Source organism: Monopterus albus, unplaced genomic scaffold, assembly GCF_001952655.1.
Source record: "Monopterus albus unplaced genomic scaffold, M_albus_1.0 scaffold239.1, whole genome shotgun sequence".
NCBI classification, from domain to species: Eukaryota; Metazoa; Chordata; class Actinopteri; order Synbranchiformes; family Synbranchidae; genus Monopterus; species Monopterus albus.
The window spans coordinates 463092-489444 of NW_018128119.1; the positions used below are offsets into that span (position 1 = coordinate 463092).

The 26353-nt window shown below is 45.6% G+C and overlaps 1 protein-coding gene across 5 annotated transcripts in view; it reads right to left on the bottom strand.

Annotated features, from left to right (window-relative positions):
- Nucleotides 1–26353, bottom strand: part of enox1 (ecto-NOX disulfide-thiol exchanger 1) — a 69823-nt gene that overhangs the window by 22354 nt on the left and 21116 nt on the right. For 2 of the 5 annotated variants that reach the window (XM_020620509.1, XM_020620508.1), the window contains 2 exons: nt 24418–24450; nt 1297–1426 (listed from right to left, as the gene is read on the bottom strand). In XM_020620509.1, the coding sequence (XP_020476165.1) occupies nt 1297–1306 (10 nt within the window). In that variant the 5' untranslated portion in view covers nt 1307–1426; nt 24418–24450. Of the gene's footprint in view, nt 1–1296; nt 1427–23809; nt 24328–24367; nt 24451–26353 lie in introns of those variants that run through there. The other 3 variants (XM_020620510.1, XM_020620512.1, XM_020620511.1) reach the window with 3 other exon arrangements.

The following is a 26353-nucleotide window of genomic DNA, read 5'->3' on the forward strand; positions in this document are numbered from 1 at the left end:
TAGGAGTTTAAAAGTGGGGTTTGTCTTAAATTCCAGAAAGAGACAATGTCAGCAATAGTTGTCCATTAATCCAGTGGTATGCTACACTGTCCCTGCAGGGCGCTGCTCTGGCCATCGTTGGCAACTCAGGGTTCAGTGTCTTGCATAAGGACACTTCGACATGTGAACTGAGACAATGGGAATCGAACCGCCGACCTTGTCTAATATTCCAGGAAGAGACAATGTCATGGTCACAGTGTCTATATTCCCATTGGATGGACAGAGAACCAGTGTATCATGGTGGTCTACACAGTGGTGCATTATGGGTCGTGTTATTATGGGTACTTAACCCCTCCTGTAGCAGGTGGTTTAGGCCTATTATGAGTTTTCATCCTCCGATTTAATAACATCTGGTGTAATCACAGAACCATGGTCAGTGTTGGACAGTGAAGATGACACTGGTACTGTTACAGGCAACAGTACTTGGTTATTCACCTGCACAACATCTGAATGATTGATTAATCATCTTTATTAATCATTTTGTCATAGTGATAGTAGCAAAAAAAAATGTTCAGAGTTTATAAAGCCATGGTCTTTAAAAGTTGGCTATAAAGCAAATGAGAGGGGATGATAAACGTGTCATTTGATTGTAGCTCGTGAGTGGCTAATTACAGACTTGTTTCATATGTACAGGGCTTAGAGCAAAGAACCATTCTGTGCCTGAAAGGGGGTTGGAGGAAGGGTTCCTTCATGGATCTATACATATACAGACATATTCTTGCTACGCCACAGTTAAAACTAGGCAAGAATATTTTCCACAGACATATGATGTATTTTTAAATTGAACATGGCTCAGTGCTGTAAAATTTTAAGCCACATATGTAAACAGTGTAGGTGCTGGCTTACACACACCAGGGGATGCTGCAGACAGGGGTTAGCGTTGCAACTGTCTTCAGTCTGTAAGAGTCTGTCAGGGTCATCCATGACTCAAAGTCTGGTCTAGTCTGGTCTGACCTGCAGACATTTCTGAAGGCTGCTGTAATGCGTCTGAATAAAGACCCCATGAGGAGTGAAAACGAGGTCATAGCGTCTCCCCCAGTAAAACCTTTATGTAAGACCATATTTCATGTTTTACTTTCTCCTTGGATTAGGACAATGTTCCCAACGGGATGAGTGTAAAAGTGTCTCTGCACCTCCAATGTCTGTTTCTTAAAACCAGATGTTGGAGACGTAGGCCTGTCTTATACTCGGGGTCCTCCTTGTATGTTCAGGCCAATGCAGTAAGTCTGAGAGTGTAATTATAATCTGGTTATGTACCGCTGGCCATTGCAGGTGGTTTCTCTTCTCCTCTCGCTGCAGTCCTCTCATCAGATCCTTCCTCTGGCTGATGGATCTATGGATGGGGAAGAGACAGGCTCATCCAGTCACAGCCACAATCACAGTCCGCCTGTGGGAGAAAACAAGGGAGAGTTAGGAGATAATGTTATAGAAAAGATAGAAATGAGGCAGGAGGCAAGAGCTGTTGGAAAACCAAGAAACCTTTAGTCTGTTAGGAAGCAAAGTCACAGAACTGGCTGACTTTCCAACAAGGATGAATGCTCAAACCCAAAGCACCTCTGACACATCTACACTGACTTTTCAGCAGCAGCTTGACACAAGACCGTGCTAATACACTTTATGTATATATTTAGTGGGCTGCTCATTATCATTATCAGTCCCAAGTCCCCGTGGCGCACCCCATGGAACCATCAGAGGAGCAGACTGATCATTGGCTCTGATCAAACCCCTCATTTCTGTCTGACAGGCCAGAATTCAGCTGCATCCACATCACTAACCAGCAGCGGCTATGCAAGGATGCAGTGCTGCCGTCATTCCTACTGAGATTTCACTGTGTTGTCAGCACTGGGTGGGAATAATGCCATTTATTTTAATCCAAACGTACCCACACATCCTCACTAACAACGTCTTCAGCCCTCTGTTGGTTCACCACTCTGGTCCCAACCAAAATATTTTAACAGCTACCACATGGACCGCTTCTGAGTTCTGTACAGACAGCTGTGGTTTCCAAAGGATAAGTCTTAGTGACGCTGGGATCCTCCAATGTCTCCTCACACCACCAGGAGGTTCACATTTGCGGTATTAAGTGAACTATCTCCACAGCTCTTGGAAGGATTGTGATAATGTTAGTATGAAGTTTTACTATGCATCCCTCTTAAGTTCTCATGTTCAGTGATTAAGAATGGGTCTACAGACTCACAGCTATTACATACAATATAGAAGTTACACAACAAATCATGAAGACTTATAATAAAATAGGCAAAATGAGATGAAATGACCACAAAGTCTGTGATGCAGGATTCACAGTGTAATACTGTAGTTCAGAGTGTGTGACATGCTGGACACATCGCACTCTCTCTCTGCTCTGCAGTCGTCACCATCAGGAAACCAGCTGAGGTCCACAGCTCATCCCACTTTGACTGAGACACCATCATATCAGTGGCTGTCCATGAACTGCTACACACCACATCACGTAGCGCAGGGAGACTCCCAGTAAACCCCGTGTGCTGGCTGGACTGGAGCTGCCGTCCGTCCACGTCTGCTGCAAGCCTCTGACCACAGTGTCAACAGTGAGGAGGCAGCTGATGGAGAGGCAGCTGGATGGTCTGACATGCCAGAGTCCAGACACATACATTCCCACTGACACAGTGTTGGACCCTCAAACAGCCCTCTGAAAGAGCAAAAACCCAATGTCAAGATCTCACAAAGTCCTCACAAAGACAGGAGAACAGCAGCACACACATCCTGCAGGCAGGGTTAGGCCCCGCAGAGACGGAGGGATTGTGACGAGCTGAGATGGCTGCACTGCAGAAGATTCAAGAGCTTATTTTAAGAAAGATTTAGTCAAAGTGCTGCAGTGTTAGCAGCAGGGCCCTGTATCAGTGTGCGAAGCATGTTGGTCCACACCTGCTGACTGTTCTGACACAAAAACAGCTTCAGACGTTCACGTGCTACTGCAGCTCAGTGCATCCACAATAACTTAAATGTCCAAGACAATTAACTTGAACATTTTCATGCCAGTAACATAATCCAGCAATAGTTATCCATAAATACGGTGGTACATCACACTGTCCCTGCAGGGCGCTACTCTGGCCATCGTGGGCAACTTGGGGTTAAGTGTCTTGCCCAAGGACACTTTGACATGTGAACTGGGGACAATGGGAATTGAACTGCCACCCTTCTAGTTAGGGAATGACCACTCTACCCCCTGTTGAACACCCTTCCATGTGGTCTCGGTGTGTAACTGATGTTAACCGGCAGGACTTTGGTGTCCTCAGCAGTAACGTGGGCCGTGGTATTTCTTCACCGACCTGCCATCTCTTTTTTCTTACTGGACGATGCATTTCTACTCACTTTCACCACCATGAAATATTCACAGCTGAATGCATGTCCTGTGTATTATTCACAAGCTCACTTGACATCACTGAATCATTCACACAGACACACTTTTCCATATTTGCATACAGAGAACTGCTCAGTTGGGCACAAACACACTGGGAGAGCTGGAAGTGTTTGATCATCCGTGTTGTTGTGCTGCTCTTATTTCCACATGTGTAAAGATAGATAGATAGGAGAGGCTTAATGAAAGGCAGTCAAACTGATGATAAATAACACCATCAGTTCTTGTTAGTCATGTCAGTGCTTCCAGGAAACGAAGGAGCTATCTGGAAATCTCAAGCTTTTATTTGTCATATCACTCTGCACATATTTAAGAAGTTACATTTTGACAGCTATATCCTGAGCATCAGTGCACAGTCTACTGCAGAGACCCAGGGCTCGGTTCCATGGACTCACTCATTCAGCTTTGGACGACACATTTTTAGCCCATATTTGTTTATATCCTGCCAAATTCCTACCAGGAGAAGCCTGTAGAAATACCCTGAGCAACTCCTGTGAGCAGCATCGCCATCGATGTACAGTCAACTGTCACTGGATCACCGTGATACTGAAGGAAACTCAGCAACAGGAGGACTCTCAGGCAGGTTCTGCGGCTATAATCTATGATTTCCAAGTCAATTTAACAACATTTATTTGCAATAGATATAAATACTATCCTTTGAAAATGAAACCTAAAAATAAATGTGTGATGTTCAGATTTGTTTTTTTACCTGAAGTGTCTGGTTCTCGTTCTAATTTTAGTTCCCTTCATCTTACTTTACTGGTTTATGTGGAGTTACCCTCTATGAAGCATTTACAAATTGGTTTTGAAAGGTGCTTGGTAATTAAAGATTATTTGGCGTCTTTTGATGCCTGGTTTTGATTTAGCAGCACAATTACTGTCTGGTTCAGTCTCAGTGTTTTCAGCCACAGCAGAAGGCAGCTGTTTCCAGAGAAGCTGCTCTGAACAGCCGCTGTCAGCAAGCAGCAGACAGAGACAGTCAGAGACCAGCTGGTGAATACAATGGAGCACTTGGCAGCTCCAGAGCCAGAGGTTTCCCTCAGGAGGAGGTGGAGACCAAACCTAAGAGTGAACAGAGAGGGAGCACTGGGCTGAGGCTCATCAGGGAGACACGGACACACTGTGCACGGAGGAGCATATTGATCTGGAGACGATGGACGTGGACATAAGAAACAGGTGAACAGGTTTGAAAACCTAATGCAGCAAATTCAGTGCTGAGTGCCTGTCCATGTGCTTCGCAGCTCTCTTGCCCCCTGGAGTCTGGAAACCACACTAACCGCAGTTTAGTCATGGGAAGCTGCCTGTCGTTTTCTGCACAAAGAGGTCCCGTGCGTATCATCAGCAGCTGAGGACTCTGCTGGAGTGCGACACACGCGTTTCCAATCAGGATGTCCTTCTTTTAAAGGACCCATAAATCACCATGAACACTCTGAATTTTTTTCAGACACACAGTGTTCCAGTTCTTTAAACAGTGTCTTGGGACGTGCCACAAATTCCAACTGCATTAAAAATGCTGGTGATGAAAATCTGGAAGCATTCAGTCTTCAAAGACGCCCAATTTCCAAGGAGTTCCATCCTGGACAGAGGCTGATGAACAACTGCAGAACCTCACAGATTCAGGAGGCCGACTGAGTGTTAACATACTCCTGTACTAATCCAAAGCTTCATGCCACATCAGGAGCCCCACTTTAGTTCAGTCCACAGACGCAGAGAGCAGAAGAAGGGGTCATCACCCTCCTGCTCCGTACAGCTGACGGTTTAACAGTGTGTGGGCAACAACTAAACTGTAAAACAATCTCTTTGGGAGGAGGTTCACACAACTGTAACGTGAGCAGGTTAAGGGAGGTACATTCTGAGGAGCCCATCTGACTCCTGAGTGGCTACGTACAAAGTCAGAGGATCAAAAATACCTGAGGCAAAGTCCCTGCAGTCCATCCAGTCGCAGTCAGACACCTGTACAGGTTGTGAAGATAAAAGCACCGACTCACATCCCCAAGCCTGAAGCCACATAGCCGCCACAGCTAACACCCATCCTGACCTCCAGCTCCACTCATGATGTGAGCACATGCCTGTGATGATGGATCCATCTCATCTGTGCCATTAACCACAAATTACTGTATCAGCTGCAGAGTGTGTGGTGCTGTCACTGTGTGTGTGTGTGTGTGCAGGCCAGTTCATTATTCATTATGAATGTACATCACACACTGTACTGTACAAAGCAGCATCCTCAGGAGGCTCACACTGTATCTATGGAAACAGGATGGAAGTTGTTCGTTCAATAAATATTATGAAGCTTGAATTAAGAACCAGGCCTCCAGTGTGACTGTCTTCACCTGCCCACGTAACACTGCTGCTGTTTCCTCTATTCTTGGTCAAGCAGTCTGGATTCCAGTTCATCGCTGTGGCCAGTTTTCAGCAACGTTTTGGCACTTCATGGTGTTCCTACAAACACACACCGTGCTGACGCAGACACAGGACTGTGTCACGGTCATCATCCTCTGTCCTTGCATCTTCATCCCATGGAGGGGATGTTTCTGTTGCTATAACAGAAAATAAGAAAGCCAAACACTGGCTAAACATGTGTGAGATAAGGTCAACATACACTGGTCCCACTGGAATAAAACGTTTAGCCCTACCACATTAAAATATAAATAGGGCTGCAGTGTTATTAGATTATTTAAAGTGATGTGATGAGTGGAGTCAAAAACTGAAATCTATGTCTCATTGCAGGTCATTAACAAGAGGCAGAGAGTCTGATGTTCTCACTGTTCCTGTTTTTCTGCTGTCTGTATGACTCACACGCTGTTTCACAGCTGCTGCGATCATCAGTGACAGTCACTGTCCCATCAAACCCAGCCTCATACTGCACTTACGTTTCAGATTAACACCAGTTTTGTCTATGAAAAGACACTGGAGTCATTTGTTTCGCCTCACGTTTTGTACGTTGACATGTTTCATTGCGGTTGGTTGCCATGACATCTCATTAATGAAAGCCAAACTCTGGGGACAATGCTGGTGACCTACATCCATCTATGTGCACGCACAGCATCCTCATAGGTGAACAGGTTTACTGATCCAGTCGTAATACTCAAACATAACCAAGAGCCAGCGCAGCCTGTGGTAAAGGTTCAGTGGTGCTGCCACGAGTCCAGCTGACAGTGGGTCAGAACAGAAGACACAGCCGGTGTCGCTCACGCCCAGCGATTCTTCTGCTTTCACTCTTCCTCTCTGTCCTCACTCTCTTTAATGTATTCAGCACCATGCACAGAGACTCTAATCTATGGGCAGAGTGCAGGGCCTGCCACTTCCAGCGTGGCTGGGACTCCCTCTTTACCCTTCAGCTGAGCGACAGGGTCATGGCCCAGATATCAGTCAGCGCTCACTGCAGCAAATTGCTTCTAATAAAGCCTTTAGAAAGGCACCGTTAACCACAGAGACGCACACAGAGAGATGGGCTCCAGCCATGGCAGCAAATCCAATCAGCTCCAATCAAATCAGTGTCCAGAGACACAGGCCCACTCGGAGCCCATAATGATCACTAAAAGAAGGGGAGCATTTTGCATTTAACATTCAAATAGCCATCAGCGTCCAAGGCACAGCAACAGAAAACATGCTGGCAGTTTTTCACAGGCTTATCACAGAGCACAGCTGCTCACAGCGAGTCTCTGCTCTCAGCCCGAGCACAGACAAACAGGTGCTGCTGTGTTCGCTTGCAGTCTTTACTAAGACAATGACCAGTGAGTCTCCAGTCGGCTTCTGGAGGTGGTTTATCAGGTAAGAAATGCCCAAGATGACCCAGTTCCAGCACCAACAACATGAGGAGCTGTTGGCTTTCTCTGTCATTGTGAAATGATCATCTTACCTAACACCATGTTTCAAAATAAAAGTCTAAAAGCCAGCTCAAATGGTTAATCTCTGCCTTTCATGGTAGGCTTTTAATGTGAAACATCTGCAGGAAGTGGTATTTCATTGTTCCAGCTTTAGACATTTAAAAAAAATTATAACTTTCTAACAGAAATACTGCTTTCATTTATTAGTTACGTTGCATTTTAAACCACCATTATGCCTCCATCAATAACATGCATCACTTCCAGCTGAAATTTTTCACAATAATAGCCTGCAAACCTTCCTCAAAGGGCTAATCTCCAGGTTTTAGAGACTGTGGTTTAAGAGGGACTGAATAATACAACAAATATAATGTAATAGACCTGATGTCTGAGCTCAATGTCTCATTTTCACTTGCTGTCCGTGCAGACTAACATCTTACCTGCTATGTTAGCCTGTCGTCTTGATAAAGTCACTTTTTGTGCATTACATAACACCGCTCTGTTCCAATTTTTACAGAAATATGGTTTGTATTCACTAATTTCTTTTGGGTTTTTCCCCCAGTTTGCCATCTTAAGCACTCAGCACAGTTGTTTCACAATAAAAGCCAAAAAGCTAGACTCAAAGGGTGAAAGCTTTTATTATGAAACATCGGCAGGAAGTGTTTTGTGGGGTTTAATTGGTTGTAGTGATTTAAAAAAACAGCAATGTCAGCGCTATTAGAAACCATCAGGGATCAGGGAATGAAAGCAGTATTTCTGCTAAAAATGTTTTTGTACTGGTGGAAACATGCATTGCACTAAATTTACACCTGAACAATAGCCCACACCCATAATTCCTCCTTCTTCATCATTTTGTTATTGGCAGGCCTCTCTTTGAGATCTACAGCTTTACACCAACACAGAATAGAAAATCAAGCATTTCTCAGTGGCATCACCGTTTGTTTTCTGTCAGGTTACTGCCCTGTAGCAGGACTCACAGTTAGCCGGTGCCTAAAACTAGCAGTGAGAAGCTGCAGCTGCAAGGGACAGGTTGCAGTGAAGACCTAAAGATCTAACACCTAACCTCTATACCATGGGGCCACTGCACAGGGGCCCCAGGAGCTACAGGCTTGCTCCTTAACATTTGTGTTTACAAATTATATATTTTTTAATTTTAACCACTTTAGTACAATATCAGCTATGTCGGATCCTCCAGCTCCAATTTAGTGTCAAAGTCTAACTGGTTTGGTTCATACTGTGGTTGTTTGCTGTAAATTTGTGTTTTATCAAGTTTCTTTATTTTAAGGCCACAGTGAACAGTGATTTTCATTATTCATATGTCTGACCATTAATAATTAATTATTAAAGTATAGAGTCAGAAAGTAGTGAGCAAAGGCTCATCATTACAGCCTGACGCTCTGGTGAACATATAACATCTATTTGCCTTTTTTGTCTGACAGTCAAAGCTCCAGATTTTGAGTTTACTATCAATGAAAACTGGGAAAGTTGCAAATATGCACAGTAAGAAGCTGGAACAAGTGGATTTTTTTAAGCTTTTTTACTTAGAGAATTACTTATGGCAAACCATGAATCAATTTTCAAATGTGTTGCCTATTTACTTTTTAACTTTTCAAGTCAAAGAAGCAACTAAAAACTTCAGCTCTATGGTACTGGTTAGTTTGTGGGCACCTGGTGGAAATGTTTGCATAGTGGGGGCCAATAGGGGCCCAACAAGTGATTGCCCCAGTGCTGCCAGAGGAGTTTGACCTGGCCATGCCCTATGCGTCTAGACTGAGGAAAGGATGAAAGGAAAAGTAGAATTCATTAGAACTCCTGATCCTGATGTGAAATCAGCGGCTGCCAGTGTCTGTGAGTGGTTCGCACCAACAAGGACTCACACACATTAACAAACAGCTGCAAAGTCACTTATAAACATGCAGGCGACTCCACATGTTAGAAATAACAGTGTCTACAGGAAGCCAGTAAACGAATATCTCACTGAAAAGCTTGTGTTCCAGCTTCGGCATTCTCCTCTGAAGGGTCTGGACTGGCCCTTGGCCCCAGGAGCACCGCCAGAACTGGTAACATCCAGATTTTACATTTGAGCACAACGATCAGACAGCAACAGCTCCGTCCAAACATATCACCATTATACAGCCTATTAGATGGCGCTGCCTGAGCAGACTGAGCTAATGTACAGTTTGTGTCAGTGTGGGAGAGACACATTACTGAGAGTGCTTCATGCTTCTCAGTTACAATGCTGCTGCTCTTTAGTCTCAGAATCAATCCACCATGAATTGCTTAAAATTCAAGCAATGCTATTAGTGCGGCTGTGGCTCGTGTTTCGAATCCATTTAATCCACTTAGGGCCTGAGAGGCAGCGGCGTGTGTGTCCGATACATCCTTGATCACAGCGACACCGCCCAGTGTTGCACTAAATACTGTGCTTCGTGAAATCATGGGATTTAGATGGATCCCAAATTAAAACTTGTTCATGAAGCCCCCAAACTGGTGCTCAGACATTTCACCTGTCCCCCACCCCCCTCGCTCTGGTGGAGCTGTGGATAAACACACCAAGTCTGATGTGTTGTTGGTGTTTGAATTTAGGCCCGATCACTCATGTATGCATGTGTCCAGAGGGTAACAGCAGCGTTGTGTTTGGAGGTTTCTGCGAGGAGACCCTCTGACAACAGCACTGCTGCTGCTCGTCTCCACGCCACAGGTGATTCATCACGCTGAGTCTTCAGAGAACCAGCACCTCGCCAACATATAAGAAATACCCATCTATAGATAGTTTTCATATTTAATAAATACCATTATTACTGATGTCTTTTCCTTATCCATTAGCTATACTGCTCCTCCTGCAGAGGGTCGCAGGGGAACAATACTCACGGAGGATCCCATCTCCCTGCACGGTTTCCTCTTAAGAGCTATGATTATAGTAAATTGATAGTGATGTTGTGAAAACAGCACTTGAGCAGCAGCAGCTTCAGGCTATGTTTGTTCACGCTGTATTTCTTCAGATGCGTTTTGTCAGACCCAGTGACAGCAGAAACACCACACTGTTACTAATTCTGTGATTATTCATCACAAGCTGCAAAAGCATGATGGAGCCATTATGTCTGGTAGCACTGGCGCTTACTAAGCAAAATGTGTCTCCTGCAGAATCCCGCAGTACTTCAGACAGTGAATGTGATCTAGGTGTTGACGGGACCCTGAGACCCTGTGGGTACGTTAATGAGAAAACTAGGACCACGAGTCCTGCCTGACCGAGGACCTACATGTAAATGTGTTGAGGCTCTCTCTCTGTGTTCTCTGACACAAACAGAGCTGAATTATTGGTCTGAAATGACAAGTGGTGAGATCTATTCACAGCGACAGGCTGCAGCTTGTTAGAGGTGGAGAGAACGGCAAATCACGGTTTCTGTGGGTTGCACACAATGAAGTGCTGCAGGAAGCATTCAGTTAACGTCACTACAGTGAGGCCTGGACATGAAGCCAGACACTTCATCCCCAGAATCCAAATGAAGAGCTACTGATATTATGTTTTTATGTCCCTCAACATGCGTCAAGTTCTAAATACGTTCTTAGCCTGCAGGGCTAAGAACAGACAGCACAGACATGCTACTGCGGCAGTTCAGTTTATGGCCAGGTTCTGAGGCTGCTATGATTTAGGGTGACTACCGACAACAAAGTCAGCTGTGACCTCAGCTGCCACGTTCAGTCGACCATCTTCCTCGGCAGTATCACGTCCTGAAGCCTGCTCTGCACCAGAACCACAGAGACATCAAGATTTACTGTGTGAAAACCATCCAGCCTGAATAAAACTGTGACTTGGCTGCAGACTAAACTTGTTCTTAGGAAGCTGCCCGATGGTCACCACTCTGCGTTTACATTACACACACACACACATGCACACACACACACTGATGTGCATTGCTTTGTTGATGGTAATGATGAGTGACCGCTGGGCTCAGCTGACACTGGGAGACAAAGTGAACACACAACACTGATGGTGTCGCCTCACTCCGAGCTGTGAGGTGTTGTCCACCTGTAATATGATGCAGCTTCATTACACACTGACTGCTAAATGTTTAGCTGTAAGTTTGTACTGGCCATTGTTTGTGCCTGAAAGATTATTAGACACACAGTGATATCAACACATTTACAGATATGTGCCTTTATCACAGAGGAAAATGGCAAAGTAACAAAATCTGCAGCGACATTGAGGCACTGCGCAGCTTCCAGTGCTGCTGACGAGAAGAGATCATAGACAGGATTTTGACAGTGCTACCAGGAAGTGTACAACATTACTGCAGATCGATGCTGTATCACACACACACACACACACACACACACACACACACACACACACACACACACACACACACACAGACTCTTATCTCCAAGGCAACACATTTTAAATGTCACGAGTCTGTGTGTGTGTGGCAGAGCCTCCAGCAGGCGACAGAGGATGACCAGATGGTCAGAGAGCGAGGGAGGGAAGGAGGAGAGGCACACTGGGGAGAGAGGCGGTCTGCAGACAGGCAGTGACAGAGAGGGTGAGAGTGCTCTGTATCTAGCATTCCTCCAGCCATGACTGCTCTCTGCAGGATGGGACGCTTAGCATAGCTCACACACACTGAGTGCATGAATCCTACGAATCATCCCCTGGCAGACAGACTTCACATTTTGACCACAGATAAAAATCTGTGTGAAGAGAGAGACAATTAATATTTCAGTCTGACTCGGTAGACTTCATGAACAGAGACAGGGTTAATGTCGAATCGAGGGGAAAAGTAAAATCAGCAGAACACAATTACACATACAGGATCAGGGAACATGACCAAGGCAGGATTCACACAGACTGTCACTCTGTGTGAAAAACCCAACATGATGTCATCCACCAACAACCAATCAGGTACAGGCACACACTCCTGGTGGATTACTGTGTGACATGAACGCTGTATATCTGCTGTTTACCTCGAGACTGTCACTATCAACAATAATACAGGCAATTCAGGAAACTGTCACTGTGGGAAGTTAAGGTTTTTTAAAGCGTTATTTGTGTTTGAGGTTTTGGACTCAGACAAAAGTAGACACTGCTGACATCATTGTGTGTGATGAAATACTGGGACGTGATTTTTTTAACCGTTTTGTGTAGTTTTTTACAACCACAAGAAGAGAAAACAATGGGCGGACTAATCTATAATGAGGAGAAGCTGAGAGCTTGTCCGGCTGACAAACCATTTACAATATTCAAAGTGCATGTGAACAGTGTTGCAACTGCTGTCTCAACAGACGTTTTGGTAAGAAGCAAATATATCGGGGCTACAAACTCTGACACAAACAGAGGTGAAATAAAAGTGACTGATCTGTTTCTGTGAATATCCACAGTCAGTGTGAAGCCAGGTGGCAAGTGATTGTGTGTCCCTCAGCGAGGACACCTACAGCAGCTGGCCCAGGTGACCTTATAGAGCGAGGAGTGTCCGGCACGTTCTCATCACTCAAGACTCATTTTGTTTTCTAGTTACACAGCATCTAAGAATGTGTCTGTGTTTGTTACTCAGCAGAAAGAAGCTGTGATCTGACAGTGGGGAGCAGGATTACAGTATCTGTTACCCTGCTAATTAGTTCCTAGAATTAGGACAGTGTCAGAGACCGAATGTGTGTCCACATACTTTTGGCCACAGTGTATGCAGCGGTGTTACTAGAAATAAGGACTCCAGGAGAGAGAATGAGATTAAAAAAATAAATACAGAAGAAAAAGGGAACAAAATAAAAGGGGAATTAGAAAAAAATATGACACTTACTCCTGTGTGTGTGCCGTTGTGTAATCATAGCTGTGCATTATATCCCTGCTAAATGGGCTGATTGACAGAAGCAGTGGTCTGAGGCGGCGCCTTCTGTTCCCATCCGCTCTAATTATAATCAAGGAAAACGAAAAGTGGCAAAACTCATCAGCGTCACAGCCAATACCGAGGCCTCTCCGCCTCCACACAAGACTTGGTTCTGTCACTCATCAGTTATTGTGGGTATTTTTACATGCGAAAACCACTAAATGCACTTAATTACAATATCCAGGTTCCTGTAACTTTGGCATTTTATTTTTCAACTGGATACTTCTACTTTACTATTTTAAAGGACTTTTACTCTGATGCACTTATTTAATAGTTTTCCTAAGTATATATGTAAACAAGTTTTTTTTTGGTGGTAGTGTTCTCACCTACCATGTGGTGCGGGTCACCCAGGCTCACTTCGTGGCCGATGCATTGCACCCCACTGCTGAGGTCGCACAGGCCAGTGCACTCCAAGTACTGGACCCAAGCCCAGATACAATGGGAGGGCTGCATCAGAAAGGGCATCTGGTGTAAAACCTGTGCCAAGTCACACATGCGGATCATGTAGCAGGCTTCTGTAACTATGGACATGGGGGACTCGACTGCGACCCCTGACGTCCTGCTTCCAGTTTCTCAAACATGCAGATCTGCACTTTTCATTGGATCAATTTCATAATTCTAATTTATTTGTAATCATTTCTAATAAATCTACACCTCAGGCTCGGGGTAGTTGCGTCTGTGTTTCTAACTAATGTCTGACACAATCACAACCAAGGACAGAGTTAGAGGATGAGTCCATAAATAAAACAATCATTAGCTGCAGCCATTTATCAAATCATAAAATACAGCTCAGCCAAATGCAACAGGAAAATGTCATTTCCAGAGTAATTGAATCACATAATGTAGTTTTGAGTACGTCTAAGCACATCTTTCCTTGTTATACTCACATACTGTTACTTAGCCTCACTGACATGTCCAGGTCAGGATGTGTTTTCACATTGGGGTTTAGTACCGCTTCCACCACAGTAAACAGATGCTGCAGAACATATTGGCCCCGTAAACAATGCAGGTCGAACGGCACTGAGGACATCTGCCACATTAGACACTCTGAATCAAATCCTGCTTTAACATGATGTAAACAATCACTGGGACAAATAACATCCAGACGCCACCGATGATCTTTCAATATGATGCAAGAGCACAGGGAAGGGGAGCAGATGACTGAGGAGCATGTTGAGCTCGAGAACGTGCCGAGAGCAGACAAGCAGCCACCACAGTGATCTCTGTGCATCCGCACAGGCAACGTCGGTCTGAGTGTGACACACAACACCTGCTGCACCAGCAACCAGCCTCAGGTCAGACAGTGTGCGGCATTTGTCATGGACACACAAGACACTGGCTTTGGATCTTCATGGCGCTTATAGGATTTGCCAGATTGTTTGTCACTCCCTGTGCTGTCAGGTCCAGGTTGTAGGTCTGTGTGAAACACTGTGACCATGTTTGTGCCAGAAAAGCTGCGCCCAACAAACCTGAAGCCAGTGAAGGACAGTTCAGGTTTCTGCTGGACATCGGAGCCGTGTTTCTGTAGATATGCAGACAGTCACAACCAAAACACATTTCCTAGCCCACCACCCTAACCTCAACATCACATGTGAGGTTGAAAAAATGCTGCAGGAGAAATAACCAGGAGAGAAGCTGCCATCGGTTTGCTTAAAGTTTAGAGGAGTGCCACACGCCTGTACCTTTTTTCCAGTATTAGCTGCATTAGCACTTTAACCTATGAACTGGGAGACTAGTTTGAATTTACCTTTAATCAGAATACAATAATAGGAGCTGATGTGACAGTTCTTTAAGGTTTTGCCAACTTTTACTGCAGGTTTAAATTTTGCTTTTATAGTGTCACATCACATTATATTAGATACTGAGTAGATACTAGTGACTACTGATATAATTATTTGTTTGTTTTTATTTATTCATTTACTTAACTTAGCATGAACTTTACATAGTGTGAGAAAATACTCCATCTTCTGTTCCAGGAATTAAAAGTGCCATGCATCACAGTGAGCAGGACAACACACCCAGTCCCACTGCACCAAAGCCACAGGCCTGGTTTTATAGCTTTAAAATCTCACACCTGATCCTAACACCTAACCCTAAAACCAGTTCCCTCAACAGCCCTGTGAAGGGGCGAGGACCAGACAACATGTCCTCACAATGATGGTTTCTAGCTATGTGTCCACTAAACCACAGAAAGACACACACACACACACACACACACACACACACAGAGAGAGAGAGAGAGAGAGAGAGTTCCTGCTCTGCGGTCCTTTGGATGGGGCAGCTTCCAGAAACCTAATTAGAGATCCAGATGTTTTGGCTCCCACTTCACACATTATTGTGTATGTGTGTGTGTGTGTGTGAGTGAGTGTGAGAGAGAGAGAGAGAGGATGTGTGAATTAAATGTACATTAACCCCAATTTCCAAACCCACACTGAGATCAGTTAAACTATAGAAAGGAAAAGAAAGACTTTGTCTTTGACTGCAACACACACACACCCTTCAACTTCATGACATGACAGGAAGAGAGCTGAGTCACAGTAAACCAGTCTGAGTCATTCAGTTAATTCTCTCTCTGTGTCAAATCATAACATCTCAGAGCGTGAACGGGTGGTGCTCACTGTGATGGAACAGCCCAGACAGTACAAGTCCATCTACAGAGTCAGGGTGAACTCTGAAAACCCCACATCAATCTGCCAGCTCACATTTCCTCACACAGTCCAGGTCCTGCTGTGCACTGTGAGGATTGTTTTTCTGTCAGTTATCAGTCAAGTCAAAGGTCAGTGCACAGACATCTCTCTCTTTCGTTTAGCCATACTGTGTCGCCCGTGGACAATTCCGTCCCCTAATTTGCTCCAGCACATTCACTATGCTGGGAATACAAAGCAGACCTACAGGAATCATGTTTTCTATGAAAACAATGAAGAAATATTTCTACTTCACATATTTGGTGAAAATCTGATTGCACCGTTCGACATCCACCTGCAGTGATTCTAGTGATTATGTGCTAGTTCTGTTCAGACTCTCATGGCTCCTGGTTCAGGTCTCAGAGTGACAGGGGTCTGGTTCAGTACAGAAACAGTTCATTGTGGCCTAAGACATTTAAGAAAAACCACCATCTTTCCTGAACCTGAACCAAAGTAGTTGCCAAACCACAGCTCTTGGGAAGAGATCAGATTAAATGCTGTTTGGCCTCAGAAATTCATGGCAGCGAGTGAAGACACACAGAGTCAGGGCTGTCGGCCTCAGAGCCACTCCACACCACGGCTGGGGTTCAGCTTGGTTTCAGAGTTAAAGGGCACAAAATGCCTGTTGTTCTCTTATTAGCCCTTTCACACTGCTCATTCACTGCCTTGCTGTTCTTTATCGGCATGAGGGGTCAATGTCAACCCTCCAAAATGTTGCCACAACAGGTGATATTTTAGCAGAAACAAGTTCGCCCCACCTCCTGTATAAATGGGGCGAGGCAGAGTGAGAGGCTGGAGGTCTAAGAAGGAGAGAGAGCTGAGTAAATGAGGGAGCAGCATCAGTGAGGCCAAAGCTTTCAAGTACCGGGACCCTGGAGGCTGTGTAAAATGAACACAGAGGCAGCAGTTTGATGGCTTTTTGGGTTTACTGTCAAGAAAGCCACATTGAAGATGAGTTAACACAACAACAGTTTGTGGTGGCCTGTGTATGAACTGAGCAGTTGAACATGATGCCATACAAGTTTGTTTTGAATAAAAATATATATCTACAATAATCCACCTGCTACATTTCACAGTACACCTCATTTAGTGATGTCACCAATTACCATTAACCAAAGGGTTAATGGTAGTAGCTCCAAATGTTGGTGATCTACAGCCCAGTTCGGATAAATAATCTCCCAGGCCTCCACATTGCCTCACACCACTGTTTCCTGCCAGTTTGCTGACACTGCAGAGAAGCTAAAGCTGTGAATCAACAGGAAAACAAAAAAACAGCTTAGTGCATCATCACCGTGTTGCTTTTACTGGCAAAGAACAGAAATCATAGCAGGGGACGTCTACTTCTTATCACCACCCACACAGCCGAGAGTGTGGAGCAGTTATGCCATGTGAAACACGACAAACAACCAAGAGTACTGAGCTGGGCTGGTACACGGTGCTGCACGGTCACGCCAATAGCTGAGGCCGGTCTGGGGCATGGCTGCTGCTGCCCACTGGAAACACACACACCACTGCACATTCAGCCACACATGTACTTCATACACAGTGGTAACCACAAAGGTACACAAACACAACATTGAGGGGAAAGTGTCCTATGATTCAGTCGGTCCTCACAAAGACAGAAGAACAGGAACATGCCCAGGCTGGATCTTTAATAGAAGCACTGCTGCGTGGAGGCAGCAACTTCTCATCTGATTTACACCAGCAATTAAACAGCAGCCACTTGCCTTTTGTGTGTGTGTGTGTGTGTGTGTGTGTGTGTGTGTGTGTGGTGGTGGTGGTGGTGGTGGGGGGTCAGAGAAAGCATCGAATCGATGAAGAGGCTTCCTTTGTGCAGACAAAGCCTCCTGTGCTTCCTCCTACGAGCAGATAGAGTCTTTGTGAGCTGTTCGTGCGTGACTATTGTCTCATTGTGTATCTGTTCACCTCAGCTCAGCCAGTTGTCATCAGGGTTGTGTGTGTACAGGGCTTTATTAGAAGTGGAAAGGCAACATTTTATAAAAAAAAAAAAAAGACAACAATGCAGTTCAGCTTACTGTGTAATAACCAGCTGATATCCATCAGGGACAACATCACGACGTCCGTGTCAAAGCTGAGGGAGCTACTGGTTCGAAGCTGCGTTTAAAGACTCACTGTCCCATGACTCATCCAAACACCAGGCCACCACACATAAAGGCACTGACAGCATCAAAACTGGCTGCATCAGCTATACCACACTTTCACTGGTTCAGGCCTCTGAGATATGGCTGGTTTGTGTTAGTGAACTGAATCTCTTGTAGTTCTGGACAGTTGGTGGAATGAAACCACCAAAGATGCCACTGGCTGTGACAGATGATCAGCTGTGAAATTGTTAATGGAGGCAGCCAGAACAGAGGCACAGGAGTTCAGGGTGGAGAGTGGATTTCTTTTAACCATCGGTCAATGACCTTAATCAAGTGGTCATGTTAACCCTTTTCCTTTTAAGAAGAGGCTGTTGTTCCTCAACTGGTCGGAGGATTAACTATGGCGGCGCCAAAGCTATTTGGGCATCAGTGAAGACTGTATGTGTTGGTCTGCTAAGGTATTAGAGGACATGTTGGATAGAAACCCAATAACAGGCTCCAAACTCAAGTGGGAAGAAGGATTAGACACTTCTTAAACCTGATATTTGTTGTCCACTCGTTTTGAACAAGTACAAGCAGAGAACACAACACTGACACACAACCACCTTTTAAACCGATAAGTTGAGCTTATGTCCACATCCACCAGCTCCAGATCAACACGTTCCTCCGTGTGCAGTGTGTCCGTGTCCCCCCTCAGCCCAGTGCTCCCTCTCTGTTGGCTCTGGGTTTGGTCCCCACCTCCTCCTGAGGGAAACCTCGGGCTCTGGAGCTGCTCAGTGCTCCACTGTGTTCACCAGCCGGTCTCTGACCGGCTCTGTCTGCTGCTTGCTGCTGTGGCAGAGGAGCCAACATCCTGCAAGTTAACGAATGTGACGATGCCAACGCTGTCAGATTTTATACAAAAAATTTTTTTTAACTGAATGGAGGAGGACAGTGTTCCTTCTCATCCTGAAGACGAGTTGAACGGTTTTGCTGTTGAGGTCAGGGCTTCAGATAGAGATGGAACCCAGAGCTCTGTAAATTGCTTTATTCGATGGTCTGTTTAGTTATGATAATAAATGTTTGAAAATTGATATTCGATTCCGATTATTCTTCATGAAAGAACACGCTGCAAAACCCAGAAGCACTCACACAAAATTGGCTATGACACCTTGACACCCATGTCCTATAGGAAATGAACAGGCAGGGCTCCAGACTGCGAGTGATCAGTCGCATTGTGTGAACAAATTTATTTAAGGTAAGACTGACCTTTTTCAAAGGTTGCACTGCTTGTGACTGCAAAATAAACAGGTGGCACCAGTGCACCTAGTATGAAGTGTTAGCCTGGAGCCCTGACAGGGCAGAACTTTGCTCTACAATGCACCGTATAGCTCACGCTGGACAAGGCCACAGTACTGTAGTTTAATTAACTGACAACAGTTTGCAACACAAACATGAGGTCAACCATCCAGTGCAGGTGTGTTCTGTTGACAAAGGCGGTACAGGTGGCTGTAGCTCAGCTCAGCAGTGCAACATAAATCAAAGCCTCCACAGACCTTCACGTCTCAGCTACGAAAGACATTTTCCCAAAGGCGAGACACATGTTGCGGAGTCCCCCGACATTTTGCAAACATGGTCGGTGTTCTTCTGCATGGCCACACTCATGGGTCTGACACCGTCCTCGCTCGTCCTTCTGCTGATGAAGTATTAAACAAGCTGGAGGACAGATTTAACCCAGTATCAGCTGGTCAGCCTCTGCATGTTCACATGGATGTGTTCACAAGCAGGGGGGCAGAGCAGCACATGGGATTTGGGGGAGGGGCAACAGCCGAAGGCTCAGTGTGTGGTGGACCTTCAGAGGACGCAGCAAGGTTGAACCACGCGCACTAGTAAATTATTCACCAGCCAAGAAAATACATGTATGCGCATCTCCCTCATGTGCAGGAAGCACACACACAGATACACACAACCTGCCTCTTGAAAACTGCATTTATTTACTCCTCATGTGCAACATCAGACACGTCTGGTTGGTGATATAATCCTAGGTTTACCTCTTATATCAACATAACAGTGTTCAGTTTTGTATCTGGCAAGTGAAACAGAGCTGACGCTGATTGGTCAGGTGAACACCGGAGTTCATGTCATCTTATCTGTTCAGATGCAAAGTGCAGGTAAACAGCAGCACAAACAGCTGAAACAACAGCTCTGTGTCTCAGTGTGGACACCGAGTGAACGACTGCAGCACTGCTGGATCAGCCTGACTCAGGTTGGCACAGGGGGATCCACTGTACACTGTCTTCACATGTGACTCTCTGTAACACACAGACCTTTAACCAGGGTAAATCACCATGGCAACAGATGCTACACAGCTGACCTCCTCATGTTAACTTTAGGCCTGACAACTGACCAACCACTTCACTGCAAAGCCTGCCTCATCGGTTGCTGCAGTATGACGACAGTTTACAATGACGTGACACACAGTAAAGATCAACAGATATTTTATAGATCAAACACAGACTTTGTCACCAAATAAATACTGTATGATTTATTTGAATAAAAGCCCTGTGATTCGCAACAGCATCCCTGACACCGTCTATGCCTTTATGCTGATTCCATCGCTGCAACTCAGAGCAACATGAGGAGGCTGTGAAGAAATAAAAACTAAACGCTGTGTTGCATTTAATTTGAAAAACAATCCACACACCAGAGAATATTTCCCATGACTGTAAATGCAACACGAACTCCTCCTCTCCATGCTTCTGTGCTCTGGCAGCAGAAACAGCCTGACAGGACTTTCACTTTTTTATCTACACATGTTCCTCATCAGACAAAAAAGCAAAAAAACACTCATATACAGCACTAACGGCTCCGCTATAATCCCTGCACTCTCATATCTGGAAACCATTCCATATTTCTGTCAGTGTGCAGGTCCCACTAGCGCTCTCTCCTGCTTTATGGCTGCCGCAGTGCTGACACATCCAGGAACCTGGAACCTTCCACTGGAGTAAGCCCAGAGTGACACGGACATGCAGCCCAGCTTCGATCTTTTTCTCCTCTGCTTTTACAGGAGGGAGGCGGGTGTGTCAGATTTTCCTTGGGCTGGATGGCGGGCAGCGGCCGGTCTAGACATGAACTCACCCACCACAGGAGGACAGCCCCTCTGTCTGCAGATGCTGACTAAGGTGAAGCTGCAGAGCACCAGCCCTGTCGCCCTGAGGTTACGTTTATGTCATGCTAATCTGTTTTCCCACTCACATGCTGTATTTATTACTGTAAAACCTGGCAGCTGCCCAGTATTAATGGAGCCAGGGCTACACATCTGTGCCAGCTTGTTTGAGTCTCGCATCCCATTAGCTTGGCATCTCTGTAGCACAGCTAGCAGTTAGTTGACAGCCACAGATTTGGGGTATCAGTGGCTTAAAGCTGTAAATTTGCACAGCAACTACACTCAGTGGTGGTTTTATTAGCAACACCTGTGTCAAACTGAGTCGGTCTGATCCAACAGGGCTGCAGTAGGTGCAGTGATGCCTTCATTTCCAGCAGACTTTTGTCCGGTCTTCCCAAAAAGACTGTTAGACAACTTCAGCTCATTCAGATGCTGCGACCAGAGTTTCAACCAGAACCGAGCACATCACTCTAGTTCTTCCTTACACTGGCTACCAGTTACCTACATAATCAATTTTAAACTGCTTCTGCTAGTTTATAAATCACTCACTGGCATCATGGGGTCAAATACACAGACCTCCTAGAACAATCCAAAGCCAGCATGGCTCTGAGATCCTTAGGAAACAGTCAGCTGGTAGAACCTCGGGTCAGAACCAAACAGGGTGAAGCTGCTTTTAGCTCTGATGCTGTTTCATCTTCATTTTGTCTTAATTGGTTTCACTCTGGTTTTAATGCTGTTTCCGGTTTTCTTTGCCTCTGTAAAGCACTTTGAATTGCCTCTGTGTATGAGGATGGAGGATTTGATTGAGACCAACGTGCCCAAAGTGTTGACTCATGCAGAGTCCTTCACCTTATTATGGGCACAAACCTCAGAATCTTTTCATCTCATGCATATTCACATCCTGTTTGCTGCTGTTTTCTCTCTGTGTCTCCACTAACGATCCTGTTCCTCCAAGTCGCGACTGCCTTCGCCTGCACCCTCCTCCAATTGTGTTTTTCTTATTTCTCCTTCTGTTTTTCTGCCCCTTCTCCTTTTTCTCCCTCGGTTCTCGCCACCCTCCCCACCAGTCACAGTGATGAAGTGGCCAGTGAGTAGCCGTCTCTGCTGATAATCACTGCGGTAACTCATGGCAGGGCCTCGGCGCCGGCCACACGCCATCCGCCGCTGCAGGAAACTGATATATCAAGATGTAAATTCTGCCCTGCTGCAGCTCGCGCTCCCCTGCTGTCTCCTCACAGGGGGAAAAAGGAGGAGGTGATATAAGGGAAGAGGAGAGGAGGGAGTGGAAGCATTTAAAGATGGAATGAGGGATGAGATCTAGTAAAGACTGGCTGAGGAGCAAAGAAAGGAAAGGGATGGGTGGAGGGCAAGAGCCACGAGGGAAGACAGCAGAGGGGCTGATGAATACCGGAGGAGGGGAGAAGAGGACAAAGCCAGAAAAAGCAGAGGACAGGAGAAGAAGGACAGAAGGGAGGAGGAGAAAATGAAAAGGTAGAGGGAGGAGACAGATACAGGCTACAGTTAATCCGCCCTAATTCAGCCTTACTGCTCCTTCTCAGGCTGCAGTGAACACACACAGCCACAGAGCACCAAGTGTAACCACATATACACATACTGTACACAGGTACTCAGAACTGGTCCCTCAACAAAAGTAGAAATACATTCACATTGTTATTTAAGTAAAAGCACAAAAGTACTACCAGAAAAATACCAAAGTACTCACTGTTACTTATTACAACAGGACTCATTTCACAACATGTATCATATCACTGGATTTAATTATTGATGCATGTGTTCCTAATATTCTGACCCTCCCGTGTATGTAGCTGGGGAGGACAAAATTATAGACACCTCCGAATATAATTTGGTCCAGTACAACACCACCTTTAACTACAACCTCAGTAATAAACATGTAATTGATTTAATACATTTATGTCAACACCACCGGAAACATTTGATCTTCATAAACACAGATGTTAAGGCAGAAGTGTTACATCGAAGTGCATACAGTTGTACCTAATAAAGTGGCTAGTCGGTGTATGTAGTGCCTTTACCGTCCTCCACCTCCGCATACAGAAAACGAGAGCGCTGCAGTTTGCCAGGCAGCAGCCACAGCTGGCAGCTAGCTTAGCTTTGGCCTCGGTGAGGGCACTGTACCCTCTGACTCAAAGCTAGCAGTGACTCCTGAATGTACCTGAGGCCAACATCTGCCTGCTCCACAGCTCAGCCATATCCCAGACCAGACCCCATCAAACTTCTAGTAAGAACGTTAATGGAAAAAGTAATGAAATTACTGCCCAGCACTGCATATTATAACCGAACCGAGACCAGATGACGTGGCAGTTCAATGTATATCTGACTGTGACAGATTCCTGGTTAATGTAATTTATTTAGTAAAGCTTACAGCCACTTTCCACATACCTCTGAGGCGGCCTCTAATGTCAGCCTCCTGTCAGCTGTGACATGACTCCTGGTATCACTATCAGATGGCCTGATAAAATACCATTATACCATCACATAACTATACTTTGTAATGTGATACCATGGCCATTATGATTTTATTTCTGTAGATTGTGATCAGAAACACTACAACAACAAAGCAGAAACAGTCTTAAAAGTGACCATCAAACTGAGTCAACAACACAGAAACTGAGGATTAACAAGTGAAATGGCCGCTATTCGGTTTGCATCGCTCTGAACTGGATTTCTGTTTTCCACTGTCCTCTGTAGACCTACAGGCTACTCGGCTCCAGACGGTGCGACACCAGCACTCAGAGATGAGCCTTCCTCATGAGACATGCGTCGACCACAGGAACAGGAACCTTCTGAAGCTCATCCCATGTTCCCGCCAGAGGAACCTGGATCTAAACCAAGTCCCAGGGACCCTGAAACAAGTCCCTGCCCAGGGGGTCATGCTTTGTGAAGCTACAGGAACTTTCAGGGTGGTTCTTGCATTGCTGAGTGTTTTTGACTGGCATTCTTACCAACCCACAACATGTCGTCCTGGATGGAGCAGGAGATGTTATGACCAGCGACCAGGCTTTCGTTGTTTTGGAGAGGATGACAATTAGAGGGACTTTGTTCTATTGTTAGAATACTGTCACATGTACAAGTGATGTGAAATTAATTCCTGAAACCTTTGGTGGAAAAGCACCCATGTTTTAAACGTGGCACTATAATGAAAAACAAGACAGAATAAAGAAAACAATCTGAGCATGACTTCCTCCAGAGAAGGATGCCTGACAAAAACAAAACCAGCTGCCATCGTCCTGGCAGGGTTTATATCGTGCAGACCTGCTCATGACATCAGACTTCGTAGGTCGGTGAGGAGAGAGGACACTCACTGTTTCAGAGCAGCAGCTCCCGTTTGGTGGTTCCTGATGAGACAAAGAAAACAGAGGTCATCAGTGTCAGGGATCCTGTGCTGAGGCCTTCACACCGTTCTGACATGTTCAGGCTTCAGCCTGTGACATCACCTCCATGCTCCCAGTTGCCTGGAGCAACACGCCACCTCCAACTGTGGGTGTGTGCTGGATTCAAGGCTGGTGGAGAAGGTGAGTCGCTAATAAACCGAGTAGGATTTACAGCATCCCACGGGTGAGAGCGCCGCACTCACACAGACACAAGCACCAGCTGGGCACCGCTGACCTTTCTAAATCAGGCTAAACAGCAGAAAGCTGAGCAGTAAAACAAAGAGCTGGTGTGATTAGAAATGTGGTGAGCCCACCCACCCTAAATCATCACACTGACGACAACAGATACGAGGCAGCCAATCAGAATCAGCAGTGAATGTCAGCACACAAGGCTCGTAAAGACCGACTGCACACTCGAACGGACTGTGGGGCGATGACATGACCCGCTGCTCATTCAGAGGGAGGATCCCCTGTGTAAAACTGTCTCCAAATGCAGAAAACAAACAGCTGACAGAGATATTCAGGTGACGCCCTCAGATGCTATGTTGCAACGTGCAAAAACAAACTGCAGGAAGTAATAGAACAATGCAAAAGCACACTGTTACCAGTACTGGAGTACTACTGCAGCATCATCCATAAATGGCATCAGTTTCTGGTCCCTTTGTCAGTTTTTTGTGTATAATAGTGGATCATATGACCTTTTGGAACTCATACAATTTTGTCCTTTAAAAATATAACTATGTGGATAAACACATGGCTGTGGCCAAGTGCCTGCTCGAGGGCGACTTGTTGGGTTTTCTGTATAATCATAATAGTAACTGACTATGTAAAATGTCATGGGGTGACATTACTTGTGATTTGGCGCTATACAAATAAAACTGGGTTGAACTGCAGATGTGCATGTACTATGCTGCTCTTCAGCTCCAGACCAGGCCATTATTTCCATATGTTGAGCTGTTGTCGTCATGCTTCACTGTGATTGGCTCTGCTGTATCACAGCAGTGACACCAGTAATGTGACTGGGCCAGAGTGTATGTATTAATCACCACACCCTCTGACTGACAGCCCACTGATGCACCTACACAGACCAGAATGGCAGGCACAGATGCCCCCACAGTCACACTGCTCTGCGGGGTTCAAGTCGTGACCATCTCTGTCGCTGACATGGAGCATTAAATACAGGGGTGGCTGACAGCTGAGGAGCGGCATGCTCGGCCAAGTGGACAGCCCAGCGTGTCAGTGCCAGAGCAAAGCAGTCCAGACTGGAATGAACTGGCCCGGATCCCAGCAGCTCCACTCTGCACGCACACTGGGCCAGTGCACCGCTCCATCCAGACACTGGACCCCAGAGAGCTCTGCTTCTCTTTCACAAAACCAACATGACTTGTAATGTTTTCATACAAATCACACATTAATGTTTGTCAACAATATTTGTTTATGGAGTGAGGAAATGCATTGCAGCAGGAGTGTAAACCAGCCTTAGGATGGTCAGCGTTACTCTCAGGAAGGCTGGATGCTTAAAGCTCTGGGACTCAGATGTAATGTTAATACTGCAGGGACACCAACTGGGGATAGCAGTGCCAAGCTTTATCACCAGGGGACAGGGCAGCAGGAAAATCATGTTTTCACTTTTAACCACTGTTGTTTTAATGTTTCTCGACTCTTGCCCTCTCATTCTCACATTGTGCACAGTTCTCACCTTGGTTTTTTTTTACCATGCTAACATAGTCCAGTCAGAGCAGCTCTCCAGTCCAGATTGAATGGCCTCAGCAGCTGCAGACAGGTTTCTGCTCTCACCTCTGCTGCGTTAACGCTGCTCACCTAGCACCTCTCCAGTGTCTGGTATGTTCTGAGGACAGAGCAGCCT